Consider the following 23,621-nt stretch of genomic DNA (forward strand, 5'->3'; position numbering starts at 1 on the left):
TTTTTGTATTGACAAATGGCAAAAATCTCAAATTGCAATGTAAATCTGAAGATTTTTTCTTTTTGAAAATAAATCACAAGAAGAATTAGAGCGATGCTGACCTAACCTATCAAAGGTAATTCAGAAGGCCTTTTCAGTGAGGACTAAGGTTGATAGTTTAATATGGAGCAGGACTAGGCTAAGCTGAGGCTGCAGTGCAGAGGAAGAAGAGTGTTAAAACAGTCTTATAATTTGCCTTACGTAGCACTTTGGCAATAAGCATATCTGATATTCCCAGAAAGACATGTTTATTTTTTTATGTAATAAGAAAGTATACAAATAGACATAATTATATGCCATGATTAAAGAGGCCTATTATTAATAGTTCCTTCCATTGGTAGCCAGGGAAACATTAGGGTGTAAAGGTAGGGTTCTAAAGAGTTTACATGTAAAAATAACTGCTCTTCCATTCATACAAAGAACATAATGAGATTTCACCTTTCTAAAAAAAAGGCATTAGCAGCATCTGAGAATAAGTACAAAGTCTCTTACTTACTTAAGCTCACACACTGCTATCGAGTTGATTTCAATACATAGCGACCCTATAGGACCAAGTAGAACTGCCCCAGAGGGTTTCCAAGGCGGTACATCTTTATAGAAGCAGACTTCCTCAACTTTCTTCCATGGAGTTGATGGTGGGTTCAAACTACCAACCTTCTGGTTAGCAGCGGAATGCTTAACCACTGCACCACCAGAGCTCCTTTACTTACTTAAGAGTGATACTTTATTCTGGCATAAATGTTGTAAAATATGTTCAAGGAACATAGTCATGCTCTGAAATTTTAAATTTTGTTTACACAAGACGCCCTAAAAATTATAAACCTGAATTTCCAGATTACAGGAAGAATGTAAAAATGTTGGCCCAGAATCTTCCATATTTGTATTTCAACTCTCTTCACACAATATAAGGATGTGTTACTGATATATGCCTATTCTCTTAATGCCATTCTCTTAGGCTTGATAAATCTTTCAATACCCACCTTGACAAAGAAGAAGGAGCTCTGGTGGTGTAAGGGTTAAGGCATATGGCTGCTAACTAAAAGGCTGGTGATTTGACCCCACCAGCTGCTCCACAGAAGACAGATGAGGCAGTCTGCATGCATAAAGATTTAAAGTCTTGGAAACCCAATGGGGGTCGCTATGAGTCAGAAATGACTTGATGGCACTGAGTTGACAAAACAGACTCATAAAGTATCTGTTACATCTGTCTTCAGAGGTTTTTTATAGATATATATACAGGCTATCCGTAGGGTACAAATGAGATCTGCCTTTAAGTTTGAATTTGTATGTAAGTTGGAACAAGTATACACAGTTCTTAGCGTCAAGTAGTTATGTGTTTGTCTTAGAATATAATATGTATTTCACATTTTTATGGATATAGAACACTTAAGAAACACTTCCAAATACACTATAACATCTTAAACATAATTGTTCCGGTTACCTAGTACCACTCTGACAAGAATCTATACCACAAATGGGATGGCCTTAACAAACAGGAGGTTATTCTTACAATTTGGAGGCTTTAAGTCCAAGTTCAAAGTGTCAGACTCTAGGGGCTGGGTGAAAGCCCTTCAGCCTTGGGCTTCAGCTCTGCCTCCAGCTCCCAGCCCATTGAAGCTAGAGGCTTTTCTTCATTCAGACAGCTGCTGGCTGCTGAGGCTGTCAAACCCAAGGTTGACAAGTAAAAAGGCACAGTTCCGACATTACCAAACCACATGGCAGGCCATTAATTCAAGTCTATTGTAAGTCCCAAGGTGAGCAGAGCATGGTAGGCTGCTGAACAATGACACAGCTACATATCCAAGCATGCCATAAGCTAGAGACCATTCCCCAAGGCTTCTGCTTATATACAAGAAACAGAACACATTTCCTAAGGCAGTTACTCAGCTGCTCAGAGTAGATTCCACCATGGAGTTGATTGCCAGTCTCATCATGGGGAATAACTACCACCAGCTTCCCAGCCACTCAACCAGGCCCAACCAAGTTGACACATAAACTGAACTACCACAATAATAATACAGTAAATAATAATAATACAGTAATAATAAAAGTACTACATACAGTACTATACTGAAGAGAATCTATGTGTGTGTGTGTGTGTGTGTGTAGGTATAAAGCAAAAGATCACTGCCATCAAGTCAATTCTGATTCATAGTAACCCTACAGGACAGAGTAGAACTTCCCCATAGTAAATCTTTACAGAAGCAGACTGCCAAGTCTTTCTCCCTCAGAGCAAGCTGGTGGGTTCAAACTGCTGACCTTTTGGTTGGCAACTGAGTGCTTTAACCACTGAGCAACCAGGGCTCATGTGTGCAGGTATACATTACTGTAAAAAAAATGAAAGAGTTCTTAAAGCAGTTTCGATAGAAAAAGAAACAAGATCACGATTAAAGGTTAACACTATTATGTAAATTTGCCCTCACCTTGAAACAGCTGAACCAACTTCTACTGGCAACAAATTCATCACAATCACCTTCTCTTTCTGCACATGGAGCTTTCAAATCATTGAAAAGGCTTTGAGCTTTTTCTTGCACTCCAATTTTGATCATGTAACTGAATTATCAACAATATTTCCATTTCAATAATTAAACCCCTGCGTTGCTTAGTAATAACTGTAGCCTTCATGAGGGCAGTGCCATTCACATGCTACATTATTCTTACTTTATCCTTTACAATTGTTCTGATTGTTGACTGACTGTACCTACTGTTTTTCCACTGACCAACGGCACTGCACTCTTTCTGATTGCTTTATTATTTCCATTTTATTTTTAATTGTGACTGTTTTCCTTTGCTTTGATGCATCATCAGCATTTGCATCAGATTTATGCTTTGTAGGCATGGGAGCTCTGGTAGCATAGTGGCTAAGACAGTTGCCTGCTAACCAGACAGCTGGCGGTTCAAACCCACCAGCCACTCCTCAGAAGGAAGGTTGGGCAATCCTACTTCCGTAGTGATACTGCCTTGGAAACCCAAGGAGGGGTCGCTATGAGTCGGGGCTGACTCGACGGCACATAACAACAACAACAACAACAGGCATGGTCACAATGGGTAAGTAAGAGGACAATTTAAACCACATACAAAGTAACACAGTCAACACAGTGTTACTGGCAACGTGACCCAGCTTCAAAAGGCCAGCGCTGTTCTCCTTCCTTGAGCCAAGGAACTGATGCAATGTTTTCATATGCATCACAAAGTAGTGCATACAGTCGTTATTACAAACTATTGCATTTAACTCAAATTTTTAATACAGTAGGCTTTATGACAGTCCATTCTTAAGTGCAAGTCATCATAAACTAGATATTCTTACTCTGTGTACGTGTGTGTGTGTGTTTGTGTAAGACATACAGCCAGAATGCTCCTTAGAAGTGAGAATGGCAAGACTGTGTCATATACTCTGGACATGTTACTAGGAGGGACTAGTCCCTGTAGAAAATATTATGCTTGGTAAAGTAGGGGGTCAGCAAAAAAAGGGAAGATTTTCAAAGGACATGGATTGACACAGTGGTTGCAAAGATGGACTTAAACAGAGCAATGATGGTAAGGATGGCACAGACCAGGCCGAATTTCAATCTGGTGTATAGAAAGGTAGGTATGAGTCAGAACCTACTTGATGGCACCTAACAACATGTGTGTGTGTATATGTATGTGTGATATATAAAATGTGTGTGTATACATAATGTGTGTATACATATATAAAAGGTGCCTAGTGGCACAGTGGTTAAAGTGCTCAGCGGTTAAGCAAAAAGGTCAACAGCTTGAACTCACCAGCTGCTCCATGGGAGAAGGATGTGGCAGTCTGCTTATGTAAACCCTGTAAACCCTATGGGGCAATTCTACTCTATCCTATAAAGTTGCTACTAGGAGCTCTAGTAGTGGTGTAGTGGATAAGGCATTTGGCTGCTAAGCAAAAAGTCAGTAGTTCAAACCCACCAGCTACTCCATGGAAGGAAGATGGGGCAATCTACTTCTGTAAAGATTTATAGCTTTAGAAACCCAACTGGGGTTGCTATCGGAATCGACTCTATGGCAGTGAGTTTTTTGGTATTTATAGAGTTGCTATGAGTCAAAATTGACTTGAGGGGAATGGGTTGGTTTGATACATACATAAGGAGCTCTGGTGGTGTAGTGCCTAAGACATTTGACTGCTAACCAGAAGGTTGGTGGTTCAAACCCATCAGCCACTCCATGGAATGAAGACAATCCATTTCTCTCAAGATTTACCACCTTGGAAGCCCAAAAGAGGGTCGTTATAAGTTGGAATTGACTCGATGGCAGTGAGTTTGACATACATACATACATATATATGTGTGAATAGATATATGTATATATATATATATTTTTTTTTTCTTTTTTTTAATTTACTTTTCATTTTTGTTTCAGTTTCAAGTTTTTATTAACTTGGCAAGGAAATAATACTCCTTTCTAGTCTATGGTAAAGTTATTAGCTAATTCAGATTACCAAAATGCTGAACAGGTAAAACCAATTTTCCCTTTTTTGCCCATACCAGTTAGTCTTTTCTATTACTCAATATTTAGTATGGCCAATGGCCTAAATATGAAAGCAAAACCTTTATTTTTTCAATATTATGACTTCTACATATAAAATAAATATATTAGTTCATGATCCTCTGCATAATTCAGAGAACCATAACTCCACATTTAATGTGGAATATGAAGTACCATAAGTGTATGTATTTTGTAAAAAAAACCCTCTTTGCTAATGATACACAATTAATTCAGAAGAAATACTTTATGGAGCAGTACACAATTTGAAAAGGTTAGAGATAAGAAATACCTTTAAAACACAATAATTATAAAGATAGAGTCCATCTCCTTTTAACTCTATCAAGATACTAAATCAAATTGACCGTTTTCTGCATGTGCAAGTTACACATGCCTTCCTTTATGTAACGTGAGACTAAAAAAAGAGGAAAGATTTTTTCCTTGATATATGGGAAGACAAAAAACAAAATACAGAGAACTGCTTGTAGGTTATTTTTTAAAAATATTTCTTACGTATGAAAATCACAATAATATCACTAATTTTGAAATTTTTACCCTACAGCTACAATGCTTGCTTATTTTTAAGAATAGGAGGAGATGTTATCTACTCTTATGAATAGAGGGTCTGTCTTCCAAGTATTGCCATCAACCATTTTACAAATGTGCAACTTGAAACTCACTGAAGGGAAGCAGCTTACTAAAGGTCATAGCATTATGAATACTTAAGATTTGAACTCAGTTTCTTTCTTTCCAAAAGTCATGAAGCTCTGTCTACTACATCATATTGCCTTTATATAAAATTTTAATTTCTGCATTTTGTGTTTCACATCATAAGAAATTTAATGGCATGAATTTTTTTTTGGTAAATTTTAATGGTAACCTTTTATTAAAAAAAATCACTTAAACATACAAACTGTTTATAAACATTCTAATTTTGTGTCAAAAACTGAATACATTAAAATGTAAGTAATATGGCATAACATACTTCCACTATATTCCCAAACCCAATCTATGATTTCCAATCAATCTTCGTAAAGATCCTATCACGAAATCAAGAATACAATGCTTAAATATATTTGATTTCAGAACTCAAGTAAGTCCACAAACTATCATAGTCAATTCTTTGAAATTTCTTAGCTTAGATTTTAAAGCTGCCTGGAAGAAGTCTATCTCAGTTGTAGAAAAAGGTTATTTCTTAAACTACAATAGGTTAGAAACAAACTTTTTTAACAGGTAAGAATTCTGTAAAATTAATAATTAATGAAATGAAATAATTAAACTAAATGATTAACAAATTAGAAAGAACAAACTACACCAACTATCCTACTTCTAGAATGTGTGAAATCTTACGTTGTTTTGTAAAGTGAGAATTTAAGCTTTTCCTACCATTTAAATCTGACACTGTCAACTCTAGACTAGCTTATTTCAAGTAGAACCATCTCTTCACAATGAACTACTCTCTTTCTCATACACATTGTATTTAAATAATGGGGTGACAAGCTTTCTTAATGTATTCCACATTCCTTCTGACTTTGACAACACTATGAACTATGAAACATTGGTATATTATGTAACTTGATTTTAACGTTTGAAATACTGATAAAAATACTGTGAATAACACTGTAAAATGTCCTTCAACTTAACTCTCAGACTTCTGGTAGGAGAGTAATCTTTCTTCAAAATAGTAAAAAATAAACACATCAGTATGAAGTTAGTGACTTTTGAAAGGCATTTCTACGTACGGCACCCTACAGTACTTTGATTAATTATCATAGTGATGATTTAGTCTCTCATCACATATGGTATTCCACAGCATGCTATGTAAACACATCAGGCCCACATGCTACCTAACTTAGAAAATGGCTTGGTTTATCAAGTTTGTAGTAAATACAACTTAGGAAAGAATTAACTTTTCAATTTTGCAAATTATTAACAAACAAAACATTTGTAACTATTTTAAAGGTTTCAACAATTTTCTTTCTCTGTGATTATACATGAATACATCAAATTATGTGCTTCATAAACACTGACAAACTTTACCTGGAAGGAAGAAATTATATTTTCAAATAGGTTCTTAAGGAATAACTGACTATGACTTATTGTAGTATACCAATAATGATTAATGTGTTTTATATGGTCCCAAGAAAACTGCCTTAGGTTAATTACAGAATTGAACCGGTCAGAGATTATTAAAGCCTGATATCAATTCTACTATAAAGTACAGTAAACATTTTGCTGAAAATAATTACTTGATAAAAATATCTCCTAGGGATAGTTTTCAGAAAACATGTTCATTATAAATAAGTAAATAACCTGTTAGAGCAGGCAATAATGATAAACAAATAATAAATTAACTTCAGTAAATAAAAGTTCAGTTTAATCAACTAATTTCCTAAAAAAAAAAAAAAAGTACAATACTAATTATAATTAGTGGAACTGTTAATGGCTATTACTTTTTATTGAATTTACAAATCATTGTTACCAGTCTCAAAGTACAACACTCAATTAGAAATCGACCTTTAAAAGATATTTATACAAACAGCCTATCAGGAAAAATGCTACAGCAACTGGCAACAATGAATTTACTACAGGATAAGGTAGAAGATGGGCTGGAAATCTGTGATCTTATAACTTATACTAGCAAAGAGGAAATCTAAAGTTTAGATTTCAAACTATAGCTATCATCAGGGATGACCATGTCATAGCTTTAATTCTTAGATTTTAGTGGGTCTACAAACCACCACAGATTTATTCTATGTGATTCTGATGTAAGATACACTATAAACTATTTTTTCCAGACTTTTACATACCAATAGCAATAAAAAGGCAAATCAATATGCAGTAAAGTGCAATAAAGCACCACATTGTAATCTCTAATGCTTGTCACACAAAATGTAAGAGTACTGAATTAAGACGATTAAGCAGTGTAAGTTTTACCTGAAAATGACTTATCAGTCAACCATGCTAATTTCAGAAACTTAAAATTCAACTTAATGTCAGAGAAAATCCCAGAGGTCAAATGAATATTTAAAATATTAAAAGTCCTTTTTTTATGGGTCAGTTATATGCTTCAAACTTAAAAGAACTTGAAAGGATAATTCATTACAATTTTATATTTTTCATAAATCTTCATAATGCATAAAATGCAGACATTCAATTTACAATATTACCAGATTCAATTAAATGTGCTTGTTTAATGGATTGTGACAAGATACTCCTCAGAGAGATTATTCTCTTCAGTTCTTAAAGAGGCACAATTCAAGTGACTGTTGCATTTGAAAATAAATATTTGTATATACTGTTCTGACATTAGTATATAAGGAGAATTCTACTTGTAGAATTCTAATAGCTCACTGCAGAAAACTTGAGGGAAAAAATATACAAAAATCCTGTTTACCGTACTCAGTGATTTCTTTCTAATACAAATGATTATCAAGAAATACCATATGCCCTAGCTGATCTGTCATGCCTGTGTAGTTCCAGAAAATCTTCCATAACAGATTTAGATGAGAATTCTATGCATATGAATTCACAATTTGCTACTGCTCAAAAAGCAACATATATTAGAGAGATCAAGTAAGAATGAACTAAATGGAAGTCTCCGAGCTAACTCCCTTATACTCATCAGACAATGACCTGTCATGTATACCCTATGGCTTGTTATAAAACAAAGGTTTAAAAAAATGAAAATCAGAATAGTAACTAACACATTCACTGGGAAGTACAGAATGTATATTTAAATCCTCAGCAGCACCTGTGAACATGTATGACTTGGAGGAAGCACTTTTAAAGAAATATTTATATATGTTCACTTAACCATGTCAGAATAAATTATCTTCATTTTTGGTGTTTCAACACACAGAAGTTATTGAGATCTATACCAAATATGCTGTAGAAAAAACTGAATAATGAATTACAGCCTATTTAACAACAAACAATATTGTCTATTCTATATCATATATGTGCATGTAAAACCTAATTTTAAAATGCCAGTATGCTGAAATTTGATGAATGTATATACAGTGTGTATATTTGTTTTATGTTCTAAAAAAGTTAAATTTTTAGCTTCAAAAATTTGTTAATAACTGAAGATTTCATAAAGTAGTTATAACAGTGGTATTTAATTCTGATTGCTCATTAGAATTTCCTGTGGAACTTCTAAAAAGTACAGATGCCTGCCCTACCCTTTTCCCATCCCACTTGTGAATAATTCAGTCCAGAAACAACCAGGTGATAAGGAAAAGAGATGTCTATGTGAGATGGAAGTGGAAAACAGATTAGGTACATAATACAAAATTAATCAAAACAGGTATAGATTAAGGATAATGAAAGCCAATTTTCTGTCATAGAAGGAGTTACAAATATGGAAAGAGAGAAAACTAGAATGTTTTTCAATATATATAAAGATACAGAAATATGCAAATGTATTTATTTATGAAGGAGTTCTGGTAGCATAGCAGGTAAGGCATTTTGCTGCTAACCAGAAGGTCAGCAGTCCACACACACCAGCTACTCTGCAGCAAGAAGATAAGGCAATCTACTTCCATAAAGATTTACAGCCTTGGAATCCCAATAGAGGTCACCATGAGTCAGAATCAACTTGATGGCAGTGGGTATGTACGTATGAATGAATGTATATACACATCAAATCCTTGGGTCTACCTACTGAGACCTATAGCAGTGAAATCTCAGTAACAGCAGGCATACTTAGCATCTAGATCTTGGTTTCTAATAACATTCTTTATAAAAAGGAACCAAAACTCCTTGAAGAAATGGCTAATTTCAGGAGTGAAGGAAAGGAAAGTAAAAATGGGGCCTGCAACTTCTTCAGCAAAGAAGTACTCAAAGAATGGTAGAATCCTGTCAAAAGGACACAGAAGTCAGTTTGAAGGTCTCTTATTAGCCATATCTGGAACAATCTGAACATCAAAATAAATAAAGATATGTCGGTGAGTACCAACTACGGTCTTAAAAGCCTGTGAGCAGCCATCTAAGATGAAACAATTGGTCTCTCCTTGTTTGGAACAAAGATGAGTGAAGAAAATCACAGACAGATGGAAAAAATTAGTCCAAGGCACTAGTGAACCATGGGGACCTCAGCCTACATGACCGAAACCAGAAGAAGTAGATGGTGCTTGGCCACCACCGCCAAACACTGAGAAAGAGATCACAATAAAAATTAATCCATCAGCCACTCCTCGAAAGGAAGGTTGGGCAATCTACTTGAGAAGTGATACCGCCTCAGAAACCCAAGGATGGGTCGTTATGAGTTGGATCCAACTCAATGGCAGTGATTTTGGTTTTGGTTTTATCCTCTCTCTACAGGCAATAAATAAATAAATAATGAAAATAACCACATACTAATAATGAGCTCTGGTGGTGTAGTGCCTAAGGCATTTGACTGCTAACCAGAACGTTGGCGGTTCAAACCCACCAGCTACTCCACAGAAGAGAGACTGGGCAATCTACTTCTATAAAGATTTATCACCTTGGAAACCCAAAGGGGGTCGCTATGAGTCAGAATCGACTTAATGGCAAAGAGTTTGGTTTTTGGTAACATTAATATAATCATAAGGAAATAGCAAAAATGCAAAATGAAAGACATTCTACAAAATAACTGGCATGTAATCTTCAAAATGTCAAGGTCATGAAGATCAAGGAAAGACTAAGAGACTAGCCAGATTAAAGAAACATGAAAACTAGATAAAACAGGTGAGTATATGCTGGATCTTTAGAAAGGGCATTATTGGGAGAAATGGCAACACTTGAATGAGGTCTGAGGATTACATGTTACTAACACAGCAATCTTAATTTTCTGCATTTTTGTAGTTATGTAGGAAGATAAAAAATAAATAATGCAGAGGTATGACAATTATACTTTCAGAAAAATTAATCTGGTAACAGTATAGGACTGTCAACTCTAAGTATTTCTGAGGATATACCCCAAAAGTAAAAAACATTTTAAGTGTGCACTCTAAGGTAAATACATATTTGTGTGAAGCTATACTTTAGTTTTGTAGGACCTCTAGTAGTATAGTGCCTAAGGCATCTGACTGTTAACCAGAAGGCTGGCGGGTCAAGTCCAACAGTCACTCCTCAGAAGGAAGTCTGGGCAATCTACTTCCATAGTGATACTGCCTTGGAAACCCAAGGAGGAGTTGCTATGAGTTGGGTCTGACTCCACGGCAAATAACAACAGCAACATATACCAGTTTTGTAGTGCTAATATATTATTTACATTATAAAACATACCCAGAAATGGAAATTAAAAGGCGATGCTACAGAGGGCTAAGTTGATTTAGCGGATCATCTTGTGTATTTCCCTGGGTTGTAAATACTTCATTTTAGAGACTTCTACTGAAGAAAGATGAGTCTGGCAGACTTACTTAGCTAGCTTCTAAAATAGGAAGAATGTAAGAGTATGGGTCAGAAAAAGTGCGGAACTAAATCAACGCAAGATAGCAGTTAGGAATAGGAGCAAATAACAGATCAGAGAAGTATTTAAGAAAGAAAAGTTACAGGTCTCAGGAATTGATTGCTATATGAGACAAGTATATAATAGCCACGTTGGTAAAATGAAAATACAATCCCATTTCACTGCTTTAAATCCTTACAATATATCCTCACAATAAGTTGCTGTTACAGTCCAAAATTTAGATAGTATATTTGGATGACATCTTGAAACTTTGTTCACATCTGGTATTCAAACACAGGTCAAACAGATTGCCTCAAACACAATGCACATTTTTCTAATAATGTGCCTTCTTAATAGATTTTTATTTCAGAGTCCAAAGACTCATTCTCTCACAGAAAGAAACAAACCACCTTACCTTCTCAATGGCTACCGGCACCTGCAACATGTACAAAATATATGACATCCTCCTAAGTATCTGAAATACGACCTCTTGTATTTTCAATATTTGTTAATGAAATTATTATGTAACTTAACAGAGCTTCTCTTTGTACTTATGGTAGTATAAAACTGTTCAAAAGTACATATAAATAAAAGCATATTTATAAAAGGCAGTAAGGTCTTTTTCAAAAACTGCTTTTCTAATTAGCTTATTGGGGGTGAGTACTCACATACATTCTATGTGAATACTCATACATAAGAGCAACATATACCCCCAAAGAGTGTCATAAAACAACAATTTAAATTTTCCTTATTTTTTCATTGGAATACAATTTTTTGAATATATTTTTAAAATTATTTAATAAAACTTTTTGATATTAAATATGCTCCCTCTTCAATCTGAATCCTTATAAAACAACTGAAAAATAATTCTTGCTACTGTATAGCTCATATGTTTGGACAAAAATGTTTCATTATTAAATATGTATAATCTTATAAAAATTACTGTACAAAACTGTAAAATCTTAAATAAATTCTAGTTATTTTTTAAAAAAAACCTTTAAAGACTTTGAAATTAATTTTGCAATAAATAAATTTTTAGAGAAGACCTCAGTAAGTTGGAGCAAATAATTGCAATGACTAAGAAGAACTTTTGATTTTAAAATATGACAGGAACTCATTATTAATTCCAATTCACTCCAGGATGAATAAATGCATTGAAGAAAGACGGTGTGATGTTCTTATTACAGTAAATAGTTTAATTTCCATTATCTCTTGAAGGAAGGACAACTTGATTAATTCATAGCTGACCAGGATTCCCTAGTTCAGACATGGCTTACTATTTCTGTGAAATGAGTCAAAGCATAGGAGTCTAACTATTCAATTATACACTTTACAAAAACATAAATTATCTTAAATTGAAGATTAACACAGTTTAAGGTTAGAATGTTGATATTCAAAAGACATAATTTGAAAATTTTAATTTTTGGAATAAATTATAAAACAACTTTATTATAAATTTCTTCTTGTTTGGTTAAAATAGATATCAGAAATAAGATTTAGGATATGAAAACCAGTTTTATTAATGAACCAAACCAAACAAACAAACAAACAAAATAACAGTTGCCCTTGAGTCAATCTGAATCATGGTGACCTCATGTGTGTCAGAACAGAACTATGCTCTATAGGGTTCTCAGTGGCCAATTTTTCAGAAATAGAGGGTCAGGCCTTTCCTCCAAGGCAATTCTGGGTAGGCATAAACTTCCAACCTTTGATTAGCAGCCGAGTGCATTAATCATTTTTACCAGTTAGGAACTCCCCTTGTTACAGAACAGACTTTATAAAATATTCAGAATATATTTATTGTATTTTAAGATGAATCATTTACAAATGAAAACTGGATTTTATTAGTTATTCTGTGTGTGTGTGTGTGTGTGTGTGTATGTCATAACAAATGTTACCTTATAAGAATTAGGGCAGAATTTCTAATATGGTACAGTAATACAGAAAATACACAAAACTATCAAACATTCTGTAGAGAACATTTATATAATTTAGTAGAGCTGTTTTTTTATTTCCTCCTCAATATAGGGCCATAAAATTACCAGAATGTATTAGTAAAATGTTGGTCCCTCATATTTCAATTCTCTCTAAATTTAAGAAGCTGGTGGTGTGACACGGAAAAACTATCAAAACTATCAAAACTAAGGGAAACAATTGTTTCCTGATAGGCTCTTTTTCTTACCTTAGAAGATGAAGAATCACACTCCTGACATATCCATCCATAGCCTGTTTGTTTAGGAGACTTTTTCAAAGGAGGATCCAAACAGCCAAAATGGTAGCAGAGTCTGCATTCATCACACCTGCAGAGTAAACAGATTTATACGATATCTAAATAATACAAAAAACATATTTTTCAAAATATAAAGGCAAACTACTGTATACTTCAAGTTTAACACTGTAAATTCTATTCTTGGCTCACAAGGTTATTAATGTTTCTTATAAAGGCAACTTAAACCTGAAATAAATGTTTTAGGAAAAACAAAGTACAACAACAATGAAAGTGACAGTATAAATATCCTTCAAAACACTTTGATAGTAGAAATGTTAAGAGCATATGAATGAATATATTTGTATAGTCATATATGCTAAAGACTAACAAAATCATAACAATTTCAATTCTGAAATTAAAGAATTAATCATTTACCCATTAAACAGTTTAAAAGCAGAGATTTCAAAACATTTAACAACATTAAATATCTATAATTCGAGATTATAAATTCAATTCAATACACTTTTAATGTTTTCTGAATTTTAGAAGTCCAAGAAATTCTACTAGGCTACACTAAACTAGAATTTATGATACATTAATTTAGACCTCATCACTCTCTCCAAGTTAGGGTAGACTGAAATTAACTTTATGTTTACAGCATGATAACACAACCTACAGCAAATAAAAACATTTTTTATATTACATCACAGAACGCTTAAATATACAAAAGAGTTAAGAAACCTCTTTAACAATCTGATATTATTCTCTCAAAATTTCCCTGTCACTTTCTCTCAGTGAGTGTATTTGGTTTTTCAAAGTAACTCCTACCACATTTTAAAGCTCATTAACAATTCTTTTGAAAGTGTCTTGGCCACCTATGATGTACAAAATCTAAAAAAACTATCATACCTATTCTTCGTTTCAGACAATCTCATCCTGCTGACAATGAAGAAAGATCTGTATTATTTCATTGTTTTGTTTGCTGCATCAGTTGGAATAACAAGATCAAAATTTAACAACAAATAAGGTTTTCATATTTTACAGAAAGGGTTACCTTCTTCACTTTCTTATGTAATCTTTGTAAATTTTTTATTTATTAAAAAATAAAAACAAACTACCTCCAAACTAATTGTCAGATTTATTGTTATTCTTACTGATTTGAAATGTCTTAAATCAAGAAATCCACAACTAAGAAACCAGAAGAAAAAACTTACAGAAGACAAATTACTTGAGTAAAGTACAAAATTACTATTAAAGAAACCTTTTTTAGAAAAAAAGGGAAGGAGCTCTTATTATAAATAACACAGAAAAATGTAACTGACTTTAAAATACTCATCACAATAAAGGGGGCTATAATACACATTTACAGTAAACATTTCATATCATGCTACCATTACCTAATCTCTCAAAGGCCCATTTTGGAAATCAGAGTTTCAGAAAAGCTAAACAACTTAGCTAAGTTATTTGAGTATAATAAAATTTAAAACACAAGTATATGTCATAAATTTATGCATTCATTTTCTACACATTTTTCTCTTTATGTGCCAAATAAGTATATGTACTTTTCTTGCTCAAAACCTTGTCTTTTAGGCTCAAGATACTAATTTCTGCAAATATTAATTTCATATGGTCTTCAAAATATTTTTACTATATAATTCTAGCTACAGAAATAGATAAAATCAAATAGGAATAAAGTACTTAATTTTCCAATTATTATAAACAAATATTCCAAAGCATATTTTCAAAAGCAGTTAAAATGTTCATATACTTGTTTTTCTGGAATTAAGAAAACTAATAGAACATATATAGCTGACTTCAAATGTAACATATATAGACTAAATGATAAGCCCACTCAATGTTATGTTTTCTTTCTCAATACAACTATTTACCTTCCAGTAGCTAACATTTCAGTTACATTTATATATGGTTATAGGAACCTTCAGAGTATAAGTGCTTCTGAGTTCATAAGGTTGAGATTTCTAGGTAGTTGAGGACATACTCTTTCAAACAGGAAATCTTTTATCAGTCATCTTTGATAGAAAATTGAAAAAGAAAAACATCATTTGCCTCATCGAGAAAACAAATACAATTCACTCTATCTTTATCACCTCCGGCTTATAGTATGAATAACAGATACTGCTCTGTATCTAACAGCATGTCAACATTTTGTACCTATAACAAGTACCATTAGTTAGTTGGCTGATCCGTTTGAATTCTTGTGTTCAACTTCTACAGGTTTTCAGGGTCCTCGCTTGATAACATCAGCCATTGATTCCTGATATTGTCAGTAAGCTTTTTCTAAGCATCTTTCCCATCAATAATTTTCTTGTGAATTTAGAAACCAGCCTACTAAACTTAACTTTATGCAAATTGGCAGTAAAAAGTCATTGAAATGAGAACTTCTACTGAATTATATATAGATACAATTTCGGCTGTTAACTAGTCTTTTTTGTTAAACTTCATGTTTTAGGGCCAATTGATCTGAGTTCTTGATAAGTGAGGAGTTAAAGCATTAATATTTTCCTACTTCAACATCAAATTACAACTAATTACTGCATATTTATTTCATAGCTATGTGTCATAATAATTTGTAAATTATGATTCCTAGTACAGTGAAGCAAACATCACCATGATGTAAAGGTAAATCATAATTCATTATTTTTCACCTTCATGTTTTGATGATTCTTGTACAGATACTGGTTTCCAGCTAATGAAGTAAACAAGTTTTCTACACTGACAAAGTTCCTATCTGTTGTAGATTTCAATTAATATAAAAATCAAGTTATGTTTCAGCTCAAGAACTAAAGAGAAAGGTATTATATACTCACTTTTTGAAAAAATAATGTTGAAATATATGTCATTTCAAAGGACCTTACTGACTGATTCCTTCATGAGTGATACCTTTCAGAATGCCTTAATCTACATGTGGACCCCTAATATAATTGTGATAGTTCCAGAGGAAAGCAGGATTTGTTTCAGAAATAGGTGTAATAAGGAAGTTCTCTTCTAGGTCATTAGTGAGGAATTAAATCTGTAAGTGCAAGACTAAGATAATACACTTAGGAATGGCCAAAATTCAGGAGAGAAAAGAATAAACAAAAAGAAATAACCCAATCTTGAAGTCAACAGCTCTGCTGATAAATAAATACAAAAATAAACGCTCTTTCTAGAGATATCTGCAATTATTTCTATGTGGAAAAAATCTGGTTGTTTCTACATTAGAATACGGAATTAAAGAACTTCCTTGCCTATGTGGTGATAATATATATATGCATACACCAAACCAAACTCTCCGCCATCAAGTCGATTCCTACTCACAGCAACCCCCATTGGGTTTCCAAGGTGGTAAACCTTTACAGAAGTAGACTGCCCCACCTTACTCATATTACATATAATTACTACATATATATTGCACATTTATAATACATGTGTATATATATTAGCAGCACATAAGCAAGAACCAACACACCATAAACAAATACAAGAGATACCATTAAGAATCTTAGAAATCAAAAAACAATATAGATGGTCAAAATAATGGATTATTTATTTCATGTACACACACATGCACACCAGTTTGTATCCTTGAGTAATTCATATCAGCAGGAAATTCTGGCTATGTTACAAATCTAGAGCATTTTGAAAACTCAAAAATAAAAACCTGTGTGTCTGCAATGATTGTTACTAAAAGTGGAAACAGAGTTGAAGTAGTTATTGATCAAATTACTATTTAGGTTCTCTAGCTTTATTTCTTACATATATTTGGAAACACATTATTGTGGCACACAAAGTGATAATATGATAAATTAGTACATATTTATCAAAATATATACTGAATAAAATGCTTAAAATATCTTTTTGCAAAAGTAGTCATTAAGCAACAAAAGTATAGTGATATAACACAACATACTTTATTAAATAACATAAATGTCTATGTAATAAAAACAGACTATATTACAATAGCACATGAAATAAAAATGCAATGTCTTAAAATATTAAGAGAATATAAAATTAACCCTTAAAGAAATGCTATGAATTTTTTCAATTAAATGCAAACTAGATGATTAATTACCTTTTAAGCATCTAATAAATATTTTATACATTGACACTAAAATTACAATTCTTAAATTATAATTTTAAATGAGATAAATGAATCCCATTTATAAGATAAAAGGAAACCTAATTGTTGAATTAGATTCTTACTATGTACAACTTCCTAAACATCAGATTAATAACGGATACAAATATAAATAATAAAGCAGCTTTATATATGGCCTTTTAGACACTGATTTAACAAAATGTGGTGACCAAAAGAAAAAAACAGTTCTATTATCTATTTAAAATACTTACTTAGTACATGATTAAGTATAGCACCCTAGACAAAGAAGAGGGAGAAAATGATTTATGTACATATGTACTATGATCCATCTACTAAGCAATCAGTCATGTATTTACCTGATTACTGGAAATTTGCATACAAGTAAAAAGAACCAACTGATTTATTTCTTCCTATGCCTAAGAGACAGGCAAAAAGTCAGTGTGCCAAAGGGGTCCTTTTACTCTTTCAATTTACAATTTATAATTTCACTAGGGGAGTACACTAACTAACTGTTTTTAAAAAGCTGCCAAAAGACATAAGGGAACCTCTTATACATATAATTTAAAGTCAGATGACAACCTAAACTTTAGGTAAAAGAGAAACATGTCAATTGTAACAGGGACTTGAAAAGGGTTGTACAAGTTTTATGATCAAGTTGATCCACAACCACAGGTATTTTTTATGTCAACGAAACACAGTATTTAGATACCCTGCCAGTCTTATAGAATTAAAATGAAAAACTGATTCTAAAAATACATACTGTTACATCTGTTCACACTTAAAAAACAAGTATCAAGAGAATTGATGGGTTGGATTTTCTTCATCACTTTCATGCAAAAAATTCTATACCACAAAGATCAAAAGAATTAAGTCTTAGATTTAAATAAAAATCTCACTAGTAACTCAATCACCTACAGAATCAGTTAACCAGTAATGAATTCTTTCATTGAACCATGGCTAGTTATTTCAATTACACACCTTAATGGAGGAAATGTGAGACAGTGGTCCATGATTTACATGAATTTCAAAACAATATACACTTGCATAAAATTCTGCATTCTACAAATATTAGAATAACATGTAATATCAATAAACAATAATTCATTCCTTATATTTCACAATTTTAGTAAAAACCACCTATACAAAATTACTGGAAGCTATCTTTTATATCATGTTTCACATATGGAGGATTTTGTTTCCATTAATGTCACTATAAACTTCTACCACGGCAATAGTGAATGAATGGGTTAAAAAAACCCAAAAGGACAAAAATATGCTTTAGCAAAGTAAGTATATTAGATGGAAAAAAAATCTGGATAATAATCCCAATCCATATTTAATAGACACTTAAATAACAGGATCAGTTCAGCTGTATCTGCAGCAGCCAGGTTACAAGACTCAAAGTGAAATGAAAAAAATAAAACAAACAAAATATTTCATATAACAATACAGAATAAGGTCAAGTACTTCTTCACAGCATGAGAGATGGATTAGACATTCCCATACCTGAAACATGTCTGCTTTGTTCCTTAATAAACTGATCTCCATCTGCTCATGCCCTTGGAAATTTTTCAGCAGTATGACCTGCTGTGCTCAAGCCCCATATAACTCTGTATTTCCCTGTTTATAATTAACTAATTACACTCTAATCAATAGTGTAGATCCTGATTTTACAATGTAAATCAGTTAAATGAGATAATGGCTGGGGGTCAATCTCATCTTATTTACAAAGCCCAGCATGAGAATCCAATTTCATTATATCCTATGTACCTGAGCAGCAGTGAATCTTATCAGCAGGCCTGCAGACAGTGAGGAAAGAGGTGTACACTTCAATAAAGGAGAAGTATTTGCAAAGCATGCCGATTTCAGAAATACTGTAAATCCCAATCCTTAATATTAATTTGCAAAGTACTCAGATTAGTAGGAAAAAAAATCTACCTTCATGTGATGTCATGTGATTCTAAAGCTGCTCTTAAAATGTTTCAATAGTCAAAAACAATTTCAGAAACTAAAAAAAAAATTAGTGACATAAATAATCACTCTCTACTACAGAGCATCTTGATGAATTTCTTTTGTGAAATATTCATAAAATATTCCCATATTGTCAATCAAATAAATATTTGGTGAACTATGTCAAGTTAGTGATTGTTTAAAAGAATGATTGCATTAAGTATCATATACGGTAAAAACAGGGAAATAGCATCATGAGGGTGAATATTCTTATTTATTGATTAGCAACCATTTTTAACATCATAAATGTAAAAACAAATGTTCAAGAGACATATGACTGATATGATAATGCACAAATATATTTTCTAAAGACAGATAAAGGTTAAGGCTAAATTTTGTTTCCATGTTCAAACACAACACTGATTTCAAATTGGTATTTTATAAAAGAATTACTGAATTATGGGCAAAAGCTATGTTTAGAGTATCTTAATTCATCGCAACTAAACATTCAATTGAAACAGTGCTTTCCCCATAATGGGTATAAAATAAATGTTTAACTGAATTTACAAATATAAAGAAATTTGTATTTTATGTGTTTTGGAGGAAATTCTTTTATCTAGAAACAAATATTTTTCAGACTCTAAGTGCCCTTCTAAGGAGATGTAAAATACATTCATTCTTTTATCAACAAATGTTGAACAAAACACAAACTTTTTTTTTTTAAATATTATATACATATGGTTTGCAAAGTGTAGTTCAGAGCAAGTAGCATCAGTATCGCTTGGGAACTGGTTAGAAAGACGAATTTCCAGGCCTCATCTCAGAGCCACTGAATCAGAAACTTCGGGTGGGGTGAGTGTGGGGAGCAATAGTAAGGGAATAGGGTAGCAAATTATGTTTTAATAAATCCTTCCTAGATTCTCATGCAAAATAAAGTTTGAGAACCACCACTGCTATATAATACTATGTTATCCTTTCTGCATTTCAAAGTAATTTAATTTCTTCATATTTTATTTTTATGTTCCTTTTCCTATTGTGTGACAAATAACCATCATTAACCTGACATCCTGTTTTCTGTGAAATATGAACCATTTTGTGCAGAGTCAATTCTGACTCATAGCGACCCCCTTTGGGTTTCCAAGGTGATAAATCTTTACGGAAGTAGACTGCCCAGTCTTCCTTCCACAGAGTGGCTGTGGGTTTGAACCGTCAACCGTCTGGTTAGCAAACACCTTAGGCACTATGCCACTAGGCCACACGAGAGTTCCTTTTTTAACTTGATATGCTGTTTTCTGTGAAATATGAACCATTTCATGCATATTTAAGTATAAATGTCTTCTTAAAATAGCAATTGGACAAATTATGGACAAAAATTAATTTTATGCTGCTAAAAATAGTGATGTATTTAGATAAATAAGGAGAGAGAAAGTATTTTATTCTACTCCCTTCAAAAAAGGTTTCCTACTCCAATCACATTTTCTCAGGACTTACTATCTTATAAAGTATGTGGTTTATATTTGTGATGTGTAACAAAGATTCTTAAGTTACCACCAAAATACTGAATAGCATCACTATTGAATATTGTAAGAGGGAAAGTGATGATAATTAGTATTTGAATAGGAACTAAGGTTCAGATGATTTTGAGTAACAAGTGATATCAAAACCACAAAGCTTAATGATTCTCAAAATGACCTAAAATAAAATGACTACTAGTAATTTCTCACCACATACTAAAGGAGGGCCAGGTCTTAATTAATTAGCATATTCCATAAAGAAAATGGCAATCTGTCATTTTTCTTAAAATCAGTGAAGTTCAGTAAGAGTAATAATTACTTTTTCTTAAACTTATATAATGATAATCAATCTCTTCTCATTCTTTAAAAAAAAACCTTACTAGTTTTGCTATAAGTTATTAATATTGTCCCTCCAAAGTTATGAGATCTTTCAATAAATTAATAATGTTTATACATAACTTTATACACATCATGTTACTTTTTTAAATATATTATCCAAATGTTCTTGAGTATAACTATAGATCACTAGCATACACCAACTTTACATTTACACTTGTTTTTGATTATCTATAACATTGTCTGCTCTATTCCTAAAGTTTAAACTAGCTTCAGTTGCCACCAAACTTGAAAAGATGTCCAAAATCACATTTATAAATCAGAGAATTCCAAGAGGCACGTTGACAATTTACATGTATATGTGCATTTCAATTTCAGTGGAGTCTCTTCTAAATCAGTTCAAGATGGAGTGATGGAATATTCAACATATTTCTGTCGTTGAGTTAAAACTGGATCATTAAAGCTTGAAGATCAAATTTTAATTCTGTAAACCTCTGGAAAGATACAGATGTTGATGAAGATCTTTCAGCTGGTAGGTTGTATAGTCAATAAGCTTTGTATCTCCCTCCTTATTTCATAATTTCATATATAAGGTTGAAAAACTGAAATTATATTGAACATAGTAAGTTCATAATAAAACAGTAAAGGCTGAATAAATTTGGGGATTACTATTTAGAGATCAACACAGATATACTCTTATTCATGGACTTAAAATTTGAAATTAAAAAAAAATCTCACGCTAATATTAGTGCTTTCACACTAGGACTGATGAGTCAAATGTAGAATGTCACAGTTTCACAAGTCTTTCACTTTTATGTTCACTTTTGTTGAATATTATAAATACGAATACATTTACTATGAGACTATAATTGTTTCACAAGGCAGCATTGCATATATAAATATATCTAGTAAGTTGGATGAAACAGAATAGTAGACTAATGGGAAGCATTCCTTGTTTGTTACTGGTATTGTTCAACAACAAAAGGGAGTAGTATATTGCATTTAAGTCCCATAGGCTTCCATAACTCTTCATAAGTCCAAATACTGTGTATCATCATTCGCCAGAAAAGCAGGGGAAAAAACATTATGTAATCAGATAACTCTGATGAGACATTTATCCAGTATTTTTCAACAATGCACATATCAAATGTTTCTGATTAGTGCAAATAAGAAAAAATGAAATAGAAAAAAAAAAAAAAAATCCACAGGCAAATTAACTGCCTTGTCAGTCCAAGTAGCAAATCAATCAATTATATTCTATCCAAACCTGACAAGCAAATGAAACTTTTTGCAGTGATAAGCTTATGGAAAGGACAAGATAGCTGTTCTCCTTTACTTTATGGACTCTATTGAGAGTTTTATCCACATTTTTAAATCACACTTATAAAAGAGGTTTCCGGGATTGCCTCCGAGGATGAGCTGTGGCAGAGTTGGGTCTCATGAAGGGTATCTACACAGTAAAGTGATAAGAAAAGAACATTAACATTTAAAGATCATAGCAGCTCTGCACTATGTCTTATGAAACATACTAACAATACTACAGTAGATTCAAATAACATATGATCTGTCTAAAGAGATAGATATGCTAAACCAAAAGCTATGATCTTGTGTAGGTTCTTATTTAAAATGTTATCATTTGAAACATTTCAGTTGCCTCCTCTTGTATTATTAGTAGTAGTATTAAATATGTCTTACGAAAACAAAAAAGAAAATAATATAAAAAAATTATGTAGGGCTTGTATTTACATAGAAAACATGTTTGTGATCAAAATATATTTTGAAAGACAACAGTTGCTCTTTTTTCATTAAATATAGCAACTTAACAATGCTTGAGAAAGTATGCAACTCTGTTGAAAACAAGCATGTATGTATTACAGGGCTGGTTATACTCTATCATAGAGTCTCAGGGAGGAAAATCTTCATCTTTTTATCTCCTGTACTACACTGTCTTCCTTCTAAAAATATCATACTATGTCACAATTTTTTAAAGTATAATCCCTGCTACCCAGTTGGGTAGACGCTGCAACAAACAGCACATGACAATATACTCACTACAATAATGTGGTCATTGACTATAAATGATTCTAAGTATATAATTTTGGTCAAATTTTCAAAGCATATCCACTTGCACTTATTTCTCCAAACTATTTTCAGTGTTTCTTGTATTTATTTTCCTATTGACAAGTATTTATTTGCTACTTTTCCAGTATCTTTATTTTCAGAGGAGAAATTTCAGGTGCTAACAGATCAGTATTTTTTTTTAACTTAGTAAACATACAAATTTATCACTTCCTTCAGATATTAGATCTGTGTAGACATTAGTGAAACTGACAAGTAGTCACACATGGTAGAAAATGTTTGTTTCTATATTTAACTATTCGAGACACATTTAATGCTTCCAAGTTCCATTGAGAAAAAGAAAGGGAAAAGTGGCACAGTCACAGACAGATAAAGCACTGCCGAGAAACGCTACCAAGCCAAACGGAATACTCTCAATTAAAAAAAAAAAAGCAGAAACAAAATTGTATAATAGGAAAAAAGAACATAGTATAAATC

General features: G+C 32.5%; 1 protein-coding gene across 1 annotated transcript in view; it reads right to left on the reverse strand.

Annotated features, from left to right (window-relative positions):
* Positions 1 to 23,621, reverse strand: part of PHF14 (PHD finger protein 14) — a 254,861-nt gene that overhangs the window by 56,722 nt on the left and 174,518 nt on the right. The window contains exon 17 of the mRNA XM_042781427.1: positions 13,140 to 13,257. Coding sequence (XP_042637361.1) covers positions 13,140 to 13,257 — 118 coding nt within the window. The remainder of the gene's footprint in view (positions 1 to 13,139; positions 13,258 to 23,621) is intronic.

This window comes from Orycteropus afer, unplaced genomic scaffold (assembly GCF_000298275.1).
Source record: "Orycteropus afer afer isolate SDZICR_OR568_19922 unplaced genomic scaffold, OryAfe1.0 scaffold00119, whole genome shotgun sequence".
Classification (NCBI taxonomy): Eukaryota; Metazoa; Chordata; class Mammalia; order Tubulidentata; family Orycteropodidae; genus Orycteropus; species Orycteropus afer.